The sequence below is a fragment of the Protobothrops mucrosquamatus genome, unplaced genomic scaffold (assembly GCF_001527695.2).
Source record: "Protobothrops mucrosquamatus isolate PMUCROS unplaced genomic scaffold, P.Mucros_1.0 scaffold1313, whole genome shotgun sequence".
Classification (NCBI taxonomy): Eukaryota; Metazoa; Chordata; class Lepidosauria; order Squamata; family Viperidae; genus Protobothrops; species Protobothrops mucrosquamatus.
In genome coordinates this window covers 70,973-89,347 of record NW_015387514.1, presented here as the reverse complement: position 1 = coordinate 89,347, position 18,375 = coordinate 70,973, and the positions used below count along the sequence as shown (strand labels likewise).

Below are 18,375 nucleotides of genomic sequence, written 5' to 3'. Positions count from 1 at the left end.
GACTCGTGGACTTCAACTCCCAGAATTCCTGAGCCAGCACAGCTGGCTCAGGAATTCTGGGAGTTGAAGTCCACGAGTCATAAAAGAGCCAAGGTTGACTACCCCTGCCCTATCCTATAAGCTAATATGCAGCTCTTGCCGCAGCAGCATTGCTATCAGCCATTTCTCTTAACACATTTTGTGGGAGAAACAAAAGGAGAGGAAAAGAAGGAAATGATGGGAGCAAATATAAGATGAGCAGTATGATTCAAATACTTAAAAACTAAACATGTAATTTTGCAGATATAGTTTAATTTGAAAAAAGTGGTTTTTTTATTCTTTAAATATCACAGATAATTTTTAGTTTGTATTTTTAAGGGTTAGGGTTAGCCTATTGATAAAATTTAGCCTGGGAATTCAGTTTTGAATGCTGAGCTGTAGCATAACCCTTATTGAACTGAATGGCACTATTCACTTATGTTACTCCACATAACATATTCCAATATCTGTGTGCATGAAACTTATTTTGACCAATTTAGACAAGATACTATGTGCAGTTTAAGATGTAGCTATATTAAACAACTAGCAGCCCTTCCCACCTAATATGCACTCTGGCCTTGTTCTTTCATTTCTTTTAAACAGAGGAAACTGAAGTGCCATATTCAGATGTGAAGCTTATCTCCACTTTTAGGGAAGGTCATTGGATCATATTTCTGGCATGTTAAACATTTGAAATATTTCAAAATCAGAATGTTTTGCACACGTCCACAACTAGTATTTTAGTTGTTTTCTTTAGGGAAAAGGTTAGCAAAAAAGCATTACTTTTTTCTTATATAACTTAGCAATCCACATAGCCCTAATAAACATACAGGTTTTTCATAATATTCCATTTCAAAGTTTCAAAACCATATGGTTTTGTTAAGAAATTAAAAGGAAAGGAACATTTTGAAGAAAATGTATTTTTGCACTATTCATATGTTTATATATTTTTGCAATTAGCAAAAACGTATTTTGTGGTAACAACTTGAATAAACAGCTTAAATGAGAAAATTTACAATATCCTTTTTAAGAATTTTAAGTGTTGGCAATAGAAAATACCAGTTCAATTAAGAAGAAATAGCAAAGGTTATCCAAATAGCATTATTGATTATGAAGTCAAGTGGAATGAAAGGAATAATTATTTCTAACCTAAAAATGTGTAAAATTGAAAATCTAAATAAAACCCAGCTATGAAATGTGGCAAGCATTGTGGAAGCTACCCAGACCCTGTATTTTGAAATAGATGGCCATAGTTAAAAACGACAACAATAATAGAAAGAATGTAAATATGACTAGATGTTGGGTAACTCTTTTTTTAAAAAAAAAGGTTTATTGCTTCTCCCTCCCCCACAGGTTTGGAACACTGTTGATTTGATCTGATCTCTAATGAGTAATACTAATAAGTAATTGAATTTGAATCTCAGCATTTTTCATTCTGGGGGATGGATGCTTGACTTCAAGTATTGACCTAAAACAAGAACAACATGTTTTAATTTAAATGTGGTTTAAAGGGTGGAACTTGAAGCAGTAAAGTTTTGTTGATGCTGTAACAAAGGTATAAAACTTCTTCACTGAAAAGCCACTTCCAATTTTTCATTTCCTGGAAGATATGTAGAGACATACCTACATATACAAATAAACACAGACTATAGAATAGAATTAACAATTCCACTTTCATGCTAAATGTAGTTCCTCCACGTCTCCTATAATTAGAAGTGTGCTCTGAACAAGCTGAGACTGGTCCTTGCCGAGCAATGATCTCCCGCTGGTACTTTGATGTGACTGAAGGAAAATGTGCCCCATTCTTTTACGGCGGATGTGGTGGAAACCGAAACAACTTTGACACTGAGGAATACTGCATGGCAGTCTGTGGCAGCGTCAGTAAGTGGATCTTTCCAGCCTGTGGCAGTTTCTTTCTCTTTTCTGTCTCCGTGCCACCCTGCCTCTGCTGTTCTGTAGTGAATATTTTTTGGGTTTTTTTTCTTTTTTTAAAAAAAAGACTTTGGGAATGGGCCTATCACTAACCATATTTCTGTCAGCTTTCCTAATTGCCCGCATCTTTGTAGAATGTGTTTGGCCATTAGTGCGTCTGTTTCTCTCGCTCTCTATCTATTCAGGCATGACAATTAGTGAGTTTTGTCATCTATGTTGTAGACACAAATTACCTTGCAGCAGGATAATGGAAACTGGGATATAAGAAACTTAGAATTTAAAATTGCTGCTAAAAGCTTGTTATACAAACATACTCACTGTTGTACATCTGTGTACTGTTCTCATGCATGTACAGTGAATGATCAAAATAGAAACAATCTGCAAAACCATTATATTATTTTGTTTGTATCCTATTTTGTAAAATAGTAGCGATGCAACAAAATTTGCAACATCCATACAAATACATATCCACATAAAATAAACATATCTTTTTAGAAAAAAATGATCTAAGCACTCACACACACATGCATACACAATATATACAGTGTATACACATACACATTTATTTGTTACAGATAACTATGCAGATTAAATCTCACATACATTTGTATAATTACTGTACATTTAGTTCTGATAAAATACAATTTATCTTTATAAAATGGGCTTGTGCCAGTTATTGAGTTCACATGTTTCCATAGCATTCTGATACATCTGGGGATGCCGTAGAATATTTACTGTCTAATTTGACTGGTTACAATTATACAATTGCTTTATGGTACATTATGTTTCAAAAGAATGATAATTGGGATAATCTACAGTTTGTCAGAGTTGAATAAAATGACAAACTATGAGTAATAAAACTAAGCAGTTACTCTTCACTTTCAAATAAGATGATAAAAGACTTAAGTCAAAAGGGGAGATGGACACAAACCTTGTTCCTTTATTTTGATTTAGTTTACATGGTTACTGAGATTCTCATTGTTGAATAATATTTTATGAAATTATTGCATTTTCTCCTCAGTTCATCCTACTCATGCAATAATGTTTTCATTTAATTTTACAGTCATCTAACATTAAATATTTACATATGAATTTGATTATTTAAGCCACATATAAAAAAGATAAATATATAATCAAATACATTGTGACAATTCTAAGGTACTTATACTGCAGTCTGAAATGCACATATTGGGAGTATAATTGAATTAAATTCAGATGGAGTTATTCCAGAGCAAAATATGCTTAGGAAAACATTCTACAAGCCATTAAGTGTGTTTAATTCTGCTTTAAGTGGAAGAAAGTTACATTGGATAGCTGGCATTTTACTGCTTTGCGCACTGAAGCCAGGGCACAGCAGAAGAAATGTCTTTTCTTCTCCAAGCTGTTCCTTTTTCGAGGATAACTATTTCCAAAAGGGGTTTAATGCAAGAGGGTTTTGATCTTCTTGTTGCAAGTGAGGCCTCATTTGTTACCTTGTATTTTCTTTTCCCTTCTCAGAGAAAACATCTTAAGTGCTGTCAGAGAAAGATCTGACTGGTGATGTGTTTCAGAGATTGGATAGAACATAGAATAACAGGGTTGAAAGGGACCTTGGAGGTCGTCTAGTCCAGTCCCCTGCTTGAGTAGGAGACCCTAAGCCAGACATGTCAAACTCGCGACGTCACATGACGTTGCGCAACGTATAGGGATGGTTTTGCCATCAGTAGGCCCTCCATGGTCTTCCCCACCCTGAGATACTTCATGTTCACTTAACGAGCCACATGCTTCTTAACAAGGGAAGGTACGAGGTACGAGATTCACTCTACAAGTTTTTGAGTTACGAATGGAATGGGCAGGCACCATTACACTCGTAACTCGAGGACTACCTGTAATTGTTCTCAGTGGTGCTTGAGATTGGAGCTCAAGGAAGAAGGTTGGTAAGATTGCAGAAGTAAAAATGTTGTAGGAAATAAATAACAAGACTAAGAAGAAGGCAAGGTTCAGATTTGGATTCTGCATAAAATCAATCTGAGGGTCATGTACATTCTGAAAGTTTCCCTCACTTATCTAAAACAGAATACTGTCGCTTATAAAATGTATAATTAGTTTATATATAAAGCACTATTGATTCATTATTGTGTGCTGTGGTAAACACCATGATGTATATATAATGTGAGGTAATCTTTTTTGCAGAAACCACTTAGAGAATTTACTATCTAAGAGACTTTGAATTGGCTTAATTCTAAACCTAAGCTAAATTAATTTAATTTTAAACTTACCGTGAGCAGCTAATTTTCTTATGTTGCGATAACTTTTAAATGAGGTATATGATTTTGTTTATTTTTTTTTAATACTGACTATGTCTATTGTTCTGCTCTCAATAAGATTAAATGAAAATCAGCTTAGGTAATTTTATAATTTGGATAATTTGTTTAACATTTTTTCAAGCAGTCTAAAAAGTTTCAAATGAGGTCATAATTGTAATTCATTAACTCTTTCTCTTTTTGTCGCTTGTTATAATGCTGGTGAAGATTCATCAAGCATTTCTAGTTAGGTGGGATTTTTTTTAAAGAAAATTTTTGAACAATGAACTTTAAAATGTATAAGTATTTTAGAATCCTAATACCTTTTGTCATACTCTTGGGAAATAGTATGATTCTGCAATATATGCTAAAGTGCCCTCATAATTATTGAGGGCTTAAAAATAGATTCTGTACAGGCCTCATTATTTCTTTATTTAACATACAATGTAAATCAGTCACAGATTATAAAAGGATTCTGCAGGCCTAAAGTTCATGTCTGATTTTCTGTAAATATCTAGAGTTGTGTGTGCACCTAATAAAATAGTGATAGGATTTTTCTTAAAAAATAGTAATTTCAGTTTTTAACTGCTTTTAAGATTCCTATTAGTTTTCTAGGACAGACAGTTGTTAAAAGTGATGCAATGTAGCACAGATCACAAATCATATTTTATTTAACAGTTTGGTACTAAGTAACACACAGCATTAATGTTAAGCATGCTAAGAAAGATATCAAGATAAAGCCTTGAAACACATTTTTAGTTGTTGAATCTTATGGAGGTCAGAAAGTCACTAGGTTAATAACATTTTGCTAAGCTGTGGGACATTGCTTTCTTCTTGAAAGAGCCTAATATTATAGGACTTAGAACTAATTTTTTTTTACCTCTCTCTTTATAATTAAGTTAGGGCATCTTACACCTTAAAACCAGGAACAATTAAAGTAACTGATCACAGATATTACTAAGATTTTATTTTATATGTGTGTATGATAAAATCTCGATGCATATAAACTTCATACTGTTGTAAACAGAGAATAATACTAAGGCAACTTTACTTGAAACAGCTTATATCCTGTAACAATACCTTTAAGACCATCAAACAATAGCATCTTCCTATCCCAAGTCTTTGGGAAAGACTCAATAGGTGAATTAAAAAAATGCCTAATCCAATCTAAATATCGGATTATTATGTGATTGGGCATAATAATGTAAGGTATTTTAAAAGCAAAAAATAAGAACAATCATAGATGTCCAGAACAGAAAAACCAAACATCACAATAAAAAACAATTTATAAAGGCTTAGCAACCACCCTACTATAAAGCTTGTGAGAACAGCCATGCTTTTAAAGATTTTCAGAACATTATTAGGGTGGGAGCAATATGGATCTGTATGGAAATACTATTCTCTGGGGCAGGTATCATGACTTAGAAAGCATGTTTCCTTGTCCCAAGAGAGGACATTTTTTAATTGAGGGCACATGAAATATGCCTACTCTGCGTGATCTTATTGGATGGGCATTCTGAAGTTTGGAGTTAGAGAAATAGAATCTTATTCCAGTTCTAAATAGTGAACTACAAGGACACATATATTACTTTTTTTCTGCCTATGCTTGGTAAACAGTTGGAGTTTCAACTCTATTTTTGTCCTTCTTGAAACAAATAAGGAAAGGTCTTGAATGGTCCTAAATCAGCATGATTCATTTTGTATGATGTGCAGAAATTCAATATTGTTGCTCACAGCTCCAGTAATCCTAATTAATTAGCATTTATATTTGTTCGCTGGTGTGCACTCTAAATTGAGGCTAGCTTAGTAAAGAATTTTACAACACTTTTGCCAAGAATTACCAAATAAAACCCTTGACTCTTGCTGAATATATTACAGTATAATGGCCACATCAACACTGTAATTATGGCAAATCCAATATGTTTGTGTGAACTTTCCTAAGCATTGTTAATACATATTTGGGTTACAGTGCAATTTCAGATGGTAAAGCATCTTGCAAATTTGTATTCAACTATATAGTTCTTTTTACCAAATTGTAATTTAAAATAAAGCTGTGAGATTGTGTCCAAATGTGCAGGTAGACCTTGCTTAACAATTGCCCTCTTTAGTAACTGTTCAAAATTCCTATATCACCAAAAATGTAACTTTACAATCAGTTCTTGCATTTATGATCATGGCACATCCCACTGGTCATGTGATCAAAATTTGAGCACTTCACAGCTAGCAGGTGTTTATGATTGTCACAAAGTCCCACGGTCATATTTGCAGATCTCAGAGTTGGCTTCTGACAAGCAGAGTCAATGGAGAAGCTAGCAGTAAAATCACAAGTCATGGTCATGGTGACTTCTTTAATGACTAAATGGGAAATGACATTGTCAATCTGTTGCAGTCATCTAATGTTTTGCGTAGCAACTGCACTGCTTAGTGACAGAGCTGTTCGTCCCAATTGTGTTTGCTAAATGAAGTCTACCTGTACATTAAAATGTTAAGCTTGGTTACAAGAAGATATTCAGTGTGCTCTATTTTTATATTTTAGCTTTCAGAAGTTGTCTAGATGGCACTTGTAAAAAAATGAAATTCTACAAAAGAAAGTATGTTTTACAACTGAATATTTGATTCAATATTATTCATACAAATTTTGGATAAATAGGGAGAATAAAATGAATGACAAGAATTCTGAGTATATATCTCTGTATGCGGTACATTTCATTTCATTAAATCTGTTAATTTTTAAATGGGAAAAGATCAACTGAATAGTGGAAAATCGGCTTTATTTCAATTATGCCACTTAAAAAAATAATGTTATTGATTATATGGGTGGCTTCAACTGAGAACCTGAAGAGCCATTGAGAGTCAAAATAATTCTGGTCTAGATGAACAGATAAATTATCTTGGCTTATGACAGTTTCCTGTGTAATAATTTCTTCAGTTTCCAAATTGAAGGCAAGGTTGAGGAAGGCTGCAATAATTAGCAGGAAAGATTGTGTTTGGACAACGATGAATTTTTAACATATGCTATTACAATATGTTTGTGAGCTTTTTCTGGCAGTCAAAGCTTTGGAGAGCTGCATAGATCAAGTTTCGTGTTCTCTCCCTGTCTTTATCTCATATGCTATTCCTACCTCCTGTCTTGTTAGTTGTAGCTAATAATAAAATAATGTTTGAGTGTAGTCATAAAATGGATGGATTTTTAAAATGTGTCCTGTGTGGGAACAGGGTACAAGTCCAATTTGCCTAGAAATTAAATTTGCATATGTAATTATATACTTGTTTGCTTTCCCAAATTAAAAAAAAAATGTTTTAAATCCTAGTTTCCTCTCATTGCTTCTTTTGAAATAACCTGAAACTTTCATGCTTTCCTGTTGTGTTTATATGCATCTTCTCTGAAATGTAGACATATTTTCTTGAAATACATTATTTCTGTATTTGTTCCTCTGCTAGCTGGTTGCTTACAATGTAAGATTTCGTAATTACTTTTTTAAAAAATCTTTGCTTTCTTTTGTAAATTCCTTTGTCTAGTTCCTACCACAGCTGCCAGCACTCCAGATGCTGTTGACAGGTACCTGGAAACACCTGGTGATGAGAATGAACATTCCCATTTCCAGAAAGCAAAAGAGAGATTAGAAGCAAAGCATCGTGAAAGAATGTCTCAGGTAAACAGCAGATGGGTCTTATTAACTGGTTTTGTAATGCACTAGCTATCCACTATAATCAAGTGTTCTTATTTCCTAAATCTTAATGAATTCCTCTGTTTAATTTATTCTCTCATTTTTTCCCTTCAGTTTCTTACTCCCCACATCACAAACCTTTAAAAAAAACCTGCAAGCCTATACATGCAATAGTACACCCTTCTTGAATTTAAAGAAGCATTCACTTTTGATTTTATAAGTTGATGATATAATGCAGGGGTGTCAAACTCGCAACGTCATGTGACATGTCACGATGTATCACGACTTTTTTCCCATTGCCGGCAATGGGGTGGACGCAGTTGCAGCATGACGCATCCGGCCCGCGGGCCGGCAGTTTGACACCCCTGATATAGTACGTCAAACTTTTTCCCCATTGCTTATATACTCAAAATATAATCTGTGTAGTTTTAATTCAGCTTTAGAGTAAACATTCATAACTTTCAATGAGAAGCTGGCCTGCTAAAGATTTACACTTTTTTTAGAGCCATTGTAAATTTTAATAGAGCTATGATAAACATTTAATGTAATGTAGCCATTTCACGGATTATATTCTCATCTCTTGTTTGTTTTTTGCTTGCCACTAATGTTAAAATCTCATGTCCAAAAAGCCATTGTAATGAAATGGGTATATAAATTTTCAGAGATAACAGTCAACCATCCATCAGTGAGTCTAACCCAGTCAGCAAGGGGGGAAAAAACATAAAATAGCCAAAATAAGTGGATGTAATCAATTGATGTATGAAACTGATTGGCAGGCAATAACTTTTTGGGAGACAAAACAGGAAAGATCCATATTTTTTTCTGCTGTGATGTATGCTAGAGATATAAAAAGTATATGTCAGAAGTAAAGTATTTGTTTCTGATGTTTTTTCTTCTGGGTTGGTTGAAGGTGCACAAATATTTAGCTTTAAATTATTTTTATAGTAAATGTATACATGGAGTAAATTTGTTTACATGGATTGGCCAGATATGTTGACTTGTAAATTGGATTATTGGTTTAAAATATGTAAAGCGGCATATACAATGTTCCATTTGAATACACACAGATAGCATTTAGTTCAGTATTAGAGGAAAACAAGTATATTTTTTAGTCAAAGGACTTGTGAATTTGGTTCTGATACCGAAAAGTCCCTGGGTTGAGGAAACATATTTCTTAATTGTTAGAAATTAATTGACATCCTATGTACTTTTCAATTGTTTGTTTGGTTGATTTCAATATTTTAATTCAGAGCAAATGCACATCCTGTAAGCCTAAGGTTTGTCTAGCCTTGCTCTACAATTCTAAATAAGACTTTCAGAAAAGCACTGGAAATGTCTTGTGCATAAATATTTTCCCAAACATATAATACATTATCTCTTGACAGTGAGGAAGCACATTTTGTTGTGTATATTTAACTAATCAACTGTATACACAATCTAATAATTCACATATTTTTGTAGTGATTAGTACTGTAAATTAAGTATGGTTCTAATGTTTATCTTCCAATCTATGTATGTGTAAATCATTGTTAAGTTTGAATTGATTTTACTTTCTTTCTTGATGTTAATGGCAAACCTGAACTGCCCCAGACTGAACACTGAGTGCGTCTTTGGAAGGTGAATAATTTTCACTATTCAACTTCCAAGAGGGCACGCCATACTATAATTGAAGAAAAAAAATCCTGTTCTAAACAGTAAACATTTGAAACCATTTTACATAGAACAGTATTTGTTCATTTTCTGTTTTATTTGCACAGGTCATGAGGGAATGGGAAGAGGCAGAACATCAAGCAAAAAATTTGCCGAAGGCTGATAAAAAGGCTGTCATTCAGGTAAAATGCTAATTTAGGGTTGTATAGAAAAAAAATAAAACTAGTATGATTACATTTTGTGTAATAGTCTTAACATCATTACTATTTTATTTTGTCCACAGAGCTTATTATAATAGATTGTGTACATTGTGAGCTTACATGCACTTAATAACTACTACATAACTCATTCCCCATTGGATCATCATTTCAGAGATATTTCCTTACCTAAACAGAGACACAGAATGATCATGGATAGGCAAAAGAAGAAGGAGCAGGAATGACTTTTTCTGCCAGCTTCCCCATTGAATTTTCTTATGAGAATGGTAGGAATGTTGAAAATCCCCCTTCCATCTCTTCCCCTTCCCTTCCCTTCTCAGCAGGCAGATATGTGGCTGCTGCTGGGTGGGGGAGGGAGTGAGGAATTGCAATCCCTAATCGTCAGGTATGTTACAGTACAACACTAACATGTCTTGATGGCACAGAGTTTGTAAGAGATATCACAGAAGCTAGACTGAACTTGCACCTGGAAAGCGTTCCTTCATAGAACAGGTTGTATACTATTAAGGTCCTATACAGGTAGTTCTCACAACACTTCATTTAGTGATCATTCGAAGTTACCACAGAACTGAAAAAAGTGACTTATAATCATTTTTCATACTGTTGCAGCATCCCCATGGTCATGTGATTTACATTCAGATACTTGGTGACTGGTTCATATTTATGACAGTTATGGTGTCAGGGTCATGTGATTAGGTGTTCTCCTTTTTTTAATAACAACAACAACAACAACAACTGGAGCACCACTTCAACACCATTGGCATTGACAAATTCGCCATTAGTCAATTGCAAAAGGCGGCCTTACTAGTAACTGCTTCCATCCTGCGACGATATTTGTAATACCATCAAACATCCACATCTGCCTATCCCAGGTCCTTGGTAAGGATTCGATAGGTAGACAAAAATGCCAAATCCAGTCTGAACATCTGGCTGACTGTGTGATGATCAATAATAATAATAATAATAATAATAATAATAATAATAATTATTATTATTATTATTATTATTATTATTATTATTATTATTATTATTATTATTATTATTATTATTATTATTTTATTATTTAAACTTGAATATTGTTTTAGTTTCTATTATTTAGTGTTCTTTTTATGTATATAGTTTTAATAATACAGTAGTACCTCTTTTTGAGTAGTAGAATAAAATAAACATTTTTGTTATTATTGATCCTTGTTATTAAAGTCAGTAATTTATTTCTAAAAAAATTAAACTACTGAACAAACTAATTTTTTCCAGTAAGTGGGTAAAATTTTATGCAGTGTAATTTAAATTATGTATGGAAAGCAGATAGATGATTCTCCTCAATTTATGAAAAGAACAGCCAATTCCTCTTAAAAGAATAGAATATATACTCCCCTATCCCTAAGAACTTAAATTTACTCAATGACTTTGAGCAAATCACATAGTCTACTCTAGCCTTATGTACTTCATAGGATAAGTAGGAGAAAATAACCATAATCATCACCGTATGTGCTTTGAACTCCATGGAATACAGAGAAAATATAAATCACTGGAACATAGTACCACAGTTCCCCTCCCCCTGGGAATATGCCTGAAGTTAATTTGGAGATAATATGAGGAGAGAGATGTAATTGGGACAGAAATAAACACATACTCTTTCATGCGTGCCTTCAGTTTTGCAAAGACACAAAGTGATTTGCTGATCTCAGAAGCCTATTGTATTTATTGGAACATGTGATATGTTGTATAACCTCTATTTTTGAAAAAAATATAGTGTAATTTTATCAATACATTAAAAGTTGAGGTTCTTTCTTGGTATATATGGTCACATTTTGATGAACATTGAGACTTGGATCATCACTGGCCGCTATCACTTTTTGCTACAGTTTTAAAAATCAGGAGTGACATCTAACCACATTGGCCATAAACAATAAAAATTCAGAAAATCCCAGTGAAGACAATACAATACCAAGTCATTTTCGGAATGTTTATGTTTCAAATTTATTGCCATTTATACTATTATGATTACTTTTGCTGTAATACTTTTTTTTCCCCAATAGCATTTCCAAGAGAAGGTGGAATCCTTGGAACAAGAAGCTGCAAATGAGAGACAGCAGCTAGTAGAAACTCACATGGCCCGAGTTGAAGCCATGCTCAATGACCGTCGCCGTGTTGCTTTGGAAAACTATATTACAGCTTTACAGGCTGTGCCTCCTAAAGTAAGGGATTCAAATAAGCATAGATTATGTGAATGCAACTAGGAATTTATTCACAAGCAGGGGTGCATAACTCCATATTATCTCAAAATAATAATATACACTGGAATTTAAACTACTGTATGTTCTAGCTAAAGTAAGCTATTTATATAATCACTTTTGTAAACCTATTGTCCTTTAAATACAATTTTAAAATTTATCATTGATTATAATGTCCCAGACAATAAAAAAATCTGAAATATTTGTTATCCATGAATAATCTATCATATTATATTTCTTAATGGTATCAAATTGGACAATATCAAAAGCAAATGTATTGGAGAAATAATACAATCAAATATGGAAGTTACCGATAATAGAAAATACATTAGTGGGATATTTATAACAAAAGACTAACATGATATTGATCTTTAAGTCCCTAAATAATTATAATAAGTGAATAATAGGTTTGTTAATTTAAGAAGTATATTATAGTTTTGCACAAGGTAAAATTGATGTTAGGAGTTTTTAATTGAATGTGTGACTTCACAAAGTAACAATTTTTAAAGTATTATTGATTTGTAAATGTATTGTATCTTTAGAAGACTGCAGAAGCTTCAGTTTTTGCAACCTTCTGTATTTTTTAATCCAATATATTTTTACATAGGCATTTATTAGAAATGACATGATTTTTGCATTTAAAGGTCCTTAAGTATGGACTTAGTGTTAAGCTGTACTTAGTACCTCTTCTGAGTAGCTTAACAAATGTTTGTCTTGGCTTTTGCAAAATATGAAAACTATGATTATGATAATGCTTTTACAGACTGCAGAATAATGCATCTTGGTTTTGTTGATTAAAATGTATCTCATCTTTATAATGAATTAAATTGATGCACTTGATTTAAGTTTGGATTTAATGGATATTTGGATTTAATGAAAACATATCTCCTGCCTTTGGATAAATGATAGTTTTACTATAATTATCTTTGTGAGTATTTCTCTAAAATGGATAGTACTTGAAACTTTGAAGGTGGCTTCTATATTGAAATATACATGTGAAAACTAACATTGTCCTTTATATTATATACTATTTTTTTCATATCACTATACTTTGGGAAATGAACAGTCCTATTAACAGAAGTATGCTACTTTTATTTCATAGAATCTAAGCTTTATTGGTCTTTTAAAGGCTACATACATTTCATGGAACTGTCAACTTCATAAGTGATTTATGTGGTGGATTTTATCTCTATAGCCTCGACATGTATTTAATATGCTAAAGAAGTATGTGCGTGCGGAACAGAAAGACAGACAGCATACACTGAAACATTTTGAACATGTGCGTATGGTGGACCCTAAGAAAGCAGCACAGATCAGATCTCAGGTAATGAGATAGAAAATTATAGAAGTTCTTGTTTTAATATTGTGTGAATGTCAACCTGAAAGGGTTGAATAGAAAGCATAAATTAAAAAGGCTACAAGATCCAATACAGTAATATTGTTTCTCTTTATATTTAATTTTCTAGAGCAGCGGTTCTCAACCTATGGGTCGCGACCCCATTTGGGGTCGATCGACCATTTCATGGGGGTCGCCAAGCAAGGCTGTCCGCCATTTTTTTCCCCTTTTCCGGCGGGTGCCTTACCTTCCTTGAGCTGGGCCAGCTGGTGGTCGGCCTGCTCCGTCTCTGCCTCGGCCGGCGCAGGGGGCGGAACCATGCATGCGCGGCGCTCCCGGGCAGGGAAAGTCCTCGACTTACGACCGGTTGGGTAGTCCCCGACTTACGACTGGTTTAGTCCTCGACTTATGACCGGTTTAGTCCTCGACTTACGACCGGTTGGGGGTCGCGGCATTAAAAAGGTTGAGAACCACTGTTCTAGAGAAACTAAAGTTGTCATACTTTAAGTATTTTGTTGCATCCATTGCAGTATTTTTAAAATAAATTTTGGATTTCCGCATAGGTTGCATTTTTTATCAAACACTCTTTCATGAACTAAATTCATTTATATGTATTTTCCATTTATTTTTATATGGAAACTATTCTTGATACACGGCTATGCTTATACAATAAATTATTGCTCATCAAACATAGCAGTTACTACTTTGATGTCAGCCGTTACTGATGATGTGAGTGATAGCTTCCTATTTAAAAAGCTGTTTAACTTGCCTGTTTTACTTAAGATATTAATATAATGCTTTGGCAAGCATATTTGTAGAATTTTTGAAGTTTCAAATTTTCCTGTGGACATATCTCTCTCTGAGGTTTTAAATGCACAGTATGCAAAAGGTGCTTGTCTTTTTATTAAAACATAATTTTATTACAAGCATAAGATGGCAAAAGTTGTAAGAAAAAATTAGAAATGCATTTTTTCATGATGTAGATTTTCACAGTTGAATCATTAACACATTCTTGTATGAAGCTTGTAAAGTATATGCTTAATAGATCAATTTCACATGCAAGTAAGAAAACAAGGGCCGAGCTTTCCATTTTATATAGCTGACTTTGTCTTAAGTGTCCCTTTTACAGTTCTCTGGCCTTGTCTAGCTTCAATTGCTAAGCAAGGTCAAGTGTGGTTAGTACTTGAATGGGAGATCTGTAAGGAATACCAAGAATATAGGCTATGATCTTCTCTCCCAAAACATAATATATTCAGTTAAACATCTTTATCAACTTTTCTATGGGATAGATTAATAAAGGGAAAATGATACTCCCGATATGTGGAATATCTGTGCACATTTTTACTTTTTAAAATCTCTTCTCTCATCTTCTGAAATCAGCAGGCTTTATGACTGAAAACCCTCACTCTATAATCCTTCCTATCTCTGACACTTTATTACCAGTTTCAGACACCAGCAACAGAGGCGGTGTAAGGGATGTAGAATGTTGTCAGTCAGATTAAATGCTGTAAGCTTCTTCCTGTCAGAATCCTTCTGTTGCAATTTGCCCATGACCAGAAGCTTTTCATCGGAGATTTTCTATATTCTAATGTTTTAATTCAAAGTAAATTGTTCCAGAAGTGCTTCTTTTCTCATTGGGGTATTTCCCTGAGGGACAGTATAAGAAATATGACAGTTCAAAGTAATGATATTTTGGTCATTTTAGGAATTCTTGTGCTGGCTATAAAAAAATCTTTTAATTTTTGAGGCTTGTATCTATTAAAGCAGTAATGCTCCAGCACCTCCCATCCCTGGGTGAAACTCAGTTCAGAAGCAAGAATAGATGTTAGGGTGAGGACTTTGGCATGTCTATTTAGCATGCAGTTTATCAATCCTCAATTGGAACACTTAAATATTATTGCTTTTCTAGATTTGAAACACTACTATGAATGTAGGCTTTGCAGGCATTAGTAGGTATTGTGAATAAAATAAATAGCTTTTCCTCTTCAAATTGTTCAGAAAAGACCATGACAGAGAACTCTTCATACTGTCCTATAATTCTGTTATCTTCCTTACTAAACATTTTCTAAGAAAAAATAAATTGGCATGGCCTTCCTATAAATAAAATCAACACAATAGCAGTTTACCCTTTCAAGGTTTGGATAACATCAGTGGATTTCTTATTAATCCTTTTATAAATTCTCAGCTATAACTTCAAGAAGTTTGTAAGTGTTGTTGTAATTTTATTTCTGTAGGTTATGACACATCTACGTGTGACATATGAGCGTATGAATCAGTCTCTTTCTCTTCTTTACAATGTGCCAGCAGTTGCTGAAGAGATTCAGGATGAAGTTGGTAAGTACAATCTCATTTTAATTTGAAAATTTTATTTTAGCAATAATGCAATAATTTTCAACTATTGGGGGAAAAAAGAAATTGTAACATGCATTGGTATTAAAGGAGATTTCGGTTTCTCATACAATCTGAAGCAAACACAAAACTGAAGTGCTGTTGAGTTACCACATGGCTAATAACATGGGATGAGAAAAGCCACTATATGTTAATAAGAAATTGGATTTTTCCATGCTTTTCATGCAACAAATCGGGAAAAGGCAAATAAAATGTATTACTCGGGAGGATGTGCTTGTTTTTATCAACACTGCTGGAATTGTACATGCTTTTCAAAGAATTGTTTAAAAAAATACAGTGTAATGTTTTATCAAGGTAAATTATTGGGGTAATAGTCTAAAATGTATTTGTTATTGTTTTTTGTCTTTCTTCAGATGAATTACTTCAGAAAGAGCAAAACTACTCTGATGATGTCTTGGCTAATATGATCAGTGAACCCAGGATCAGCTATGGAAATGATGCCCTCATGCCTTCCTTGACAGAGAATAAAAAAACAGTTGAACATCTCCCAGTAGATGGAGAATTCAGCCTAGACGATCTTCAGCCTTGGCATCCCTTTGCAGTGGATTCAGTCCCAGCAAATACTGAAAATGAAGGTAATGTAATAAGAGCTTGGATGGAGATAATGTGCTTATTATAAGATTCATTATGAGAAAGACTTGATCTCTCTGACTTGCAAGTTTTTTTTTAATCATTTGGAGTGGTGGAAGGTCTGTCAGAACAACTTGATTGCCTAGTGCAGGGGTAGGCAACCTTGGCTCCTGCTGGCTCAGGAATTCTGGGAGTTGAAGTCCTCGAGTCATAAAAGAGCCAAGGTTGCCTACCTTTGGATCTACATATTGATATGCATGAGAAATTTCAGAGATGACATTCATGTACTCCATTGGATTGAGAATCAGTAAAAAAATTGAAGTGGGATGCCTTTAGAGTATTAATGCAGAGAAACTGTCAGAAATGTTTATAACTTGAAATAATAAAACCTGATTAAGAGAAGTGCTCAGAGTTCTTAATGAGTATCACTAACTTGGAGACTTAATGAAAATGAAATTTAAAGAAATATTATACACTTAATTAATAATTAATATTATTAATTGTCATATATAAAAATATATATATATAAAATTGCTACTATTAAATAGAGATATGCAAAATATTCCATGCATGAACCACTCTGTTGACGAAATAGCTGTTTTTGGGTGGTCTGTGCTCAAACCAAACCATGTAAGTTTTAATTATTTTGGTCCATGGGCAAAATGTGGCTTTTTGGGACTGTCTGTGGACCAAAACCAGACTATTCCAGGCAGAAATGTCTCCAAGGAGCAGCAGGAATGAAGTTTATAAGAAAAGCTAAGGCCATCAGTGATAGCTGAGAGGAAGCACATCACCCCTCTTTTTCTTCTCTTCCTTTCAATAGCTCCCAGCACAGCACATTGGCCTACTCCCACATCATTCCAGCCTTTTCTTTCCCTCCCTTTTTCCACTCCTCAGCCATTGTCATTGTCTCAACATGACATCCTCACCCCAACCTTCCCAATGTCTTTTTCTTTTTCCAGTTTCTTATAGATTATTGTTGGCCATGTTGTAGAATTCAATCTCCATTCATTCTGGTAATGAAACTCAACAAGCTTAACCTCTATCTGAAAATGAAATCTCAGTAGCTGTCCAATAAATAATATGATGCTTTCTAAATGTGTGGTAGTACATCTTCCACCTTCCTCATCCTCCATAGCCTCATTTGAGATTTAAATTTAAATAAAATTAGAAAAGTCAATGTTGGTGATTCACAACATGAAACAGAGACTTAAAAGTTGTTGAAGCAACTATTGAAATGTGTACTTTCCCACCCTTACGGTATCCATTATGCCTTTACGGCCTATTTTTGGTGACATGCTCCCATTTTGAGATTGGGAGATAAGATTTTCCCAAAGATGCCATGAACTCTTGGAGAAATGTTTGGCACGTAAAATAAATCTGCTCTAGCGAACCCTGTATTGGGATTTTGCAACCACAAGTGGGTTACCTGAGATTTAACTTTGGCTTGTGGATACAGGAAAGTAGGTAGTCACATATGTGCTTTAACCTGGGCCTGGTCTAGCTTTTTCAGGAAACCACAAAGGGATGAAGAATTGGATACAATTCTCTTATGGAAGGCATTATGCCTGCTGTCTTAAAATTTGTGGTCATTCATCCCCTTTCTAAAGTCAACAATTCTTGAAAATAACAATTATGCCAACATCAAATAAATAAACAGATTATCTAGACCCATACCAGTCGGGCTTCAGGCAGGGACACAGCACGGAAACGGCATTGGTCACGTTGGTAAATGATCTCTGGAGGGCCCGGGACAGGGGTTATTCCTCTGTCCTTGTACTTTTGGACCTCTCAGCGGCTTTTGATACTGTGGACCATGGTATCATGCTGCGGCGTCTCGGTGAGTTAGGAGTGGGAGACACTGTTATGCAGTGGTTCTCCTCCTTCCTCACCGACCGTATGCAGTCGGTATTGGCAGGGGGACAGAGGTCGACTCCTAGGCCCCTAACTTGTGGGGTGCCTCAGGGGTCGGTCCTCTCGCCCCTATTGTTCAATATTTATGTGAAGCCGCTGGGAGAGATCATTCGAGGCTTTGGGGTGGAGTTCCATCAGTACGCT

The 18,375-nt window shown here is 34.3% G+C and overlaps 1 protein-coding gene across 2 annotated transcripts in view; it reads left to right on the top strand.

The window, feature by feature from the left end:
- The window catches only part of APP (amyloid beta precursor protein), a 103,181-nt gene that overhangs the window by 70,727 nt on the left and 14,079 nt on the right, over positions 1 to 18,375 (top strand). For both annotated transcript variants that reach the window (XM_015821364.1, XM_015821363.1), the window contains exons 7-13: positions 1,732 to 1,899; positions 7,752 to 7,885; positions 9,658 to 9,732; positions 11,808 to 11,966; positions 13,198 to 13,326; positions 15,573 to 15,672; positions 16,101 to 16,322. In XM_015821364.1, coding sequence (XP_015676850.1) covers positions 1,732 to 1,899; positions 7,752 to 7,885; positions 9,658 to 9,732; positions 11,808 to 11,966; positions 13,198 to 13,326; positions 15,573 to 15,672; positions 16,101 to 16,322 — 987 coding nt within the window. The remainder of the gene's footprint in view (positions 1 to 1,731; positions 1,900 to 7,751; positions 7,886 to 9,657; positions 9,733 to 11,807; positions 11,967 to 13,197; positions 13,327 to 15,572; positions 15,673 to 16,100; positions 16,323 to 18,375) is intronic.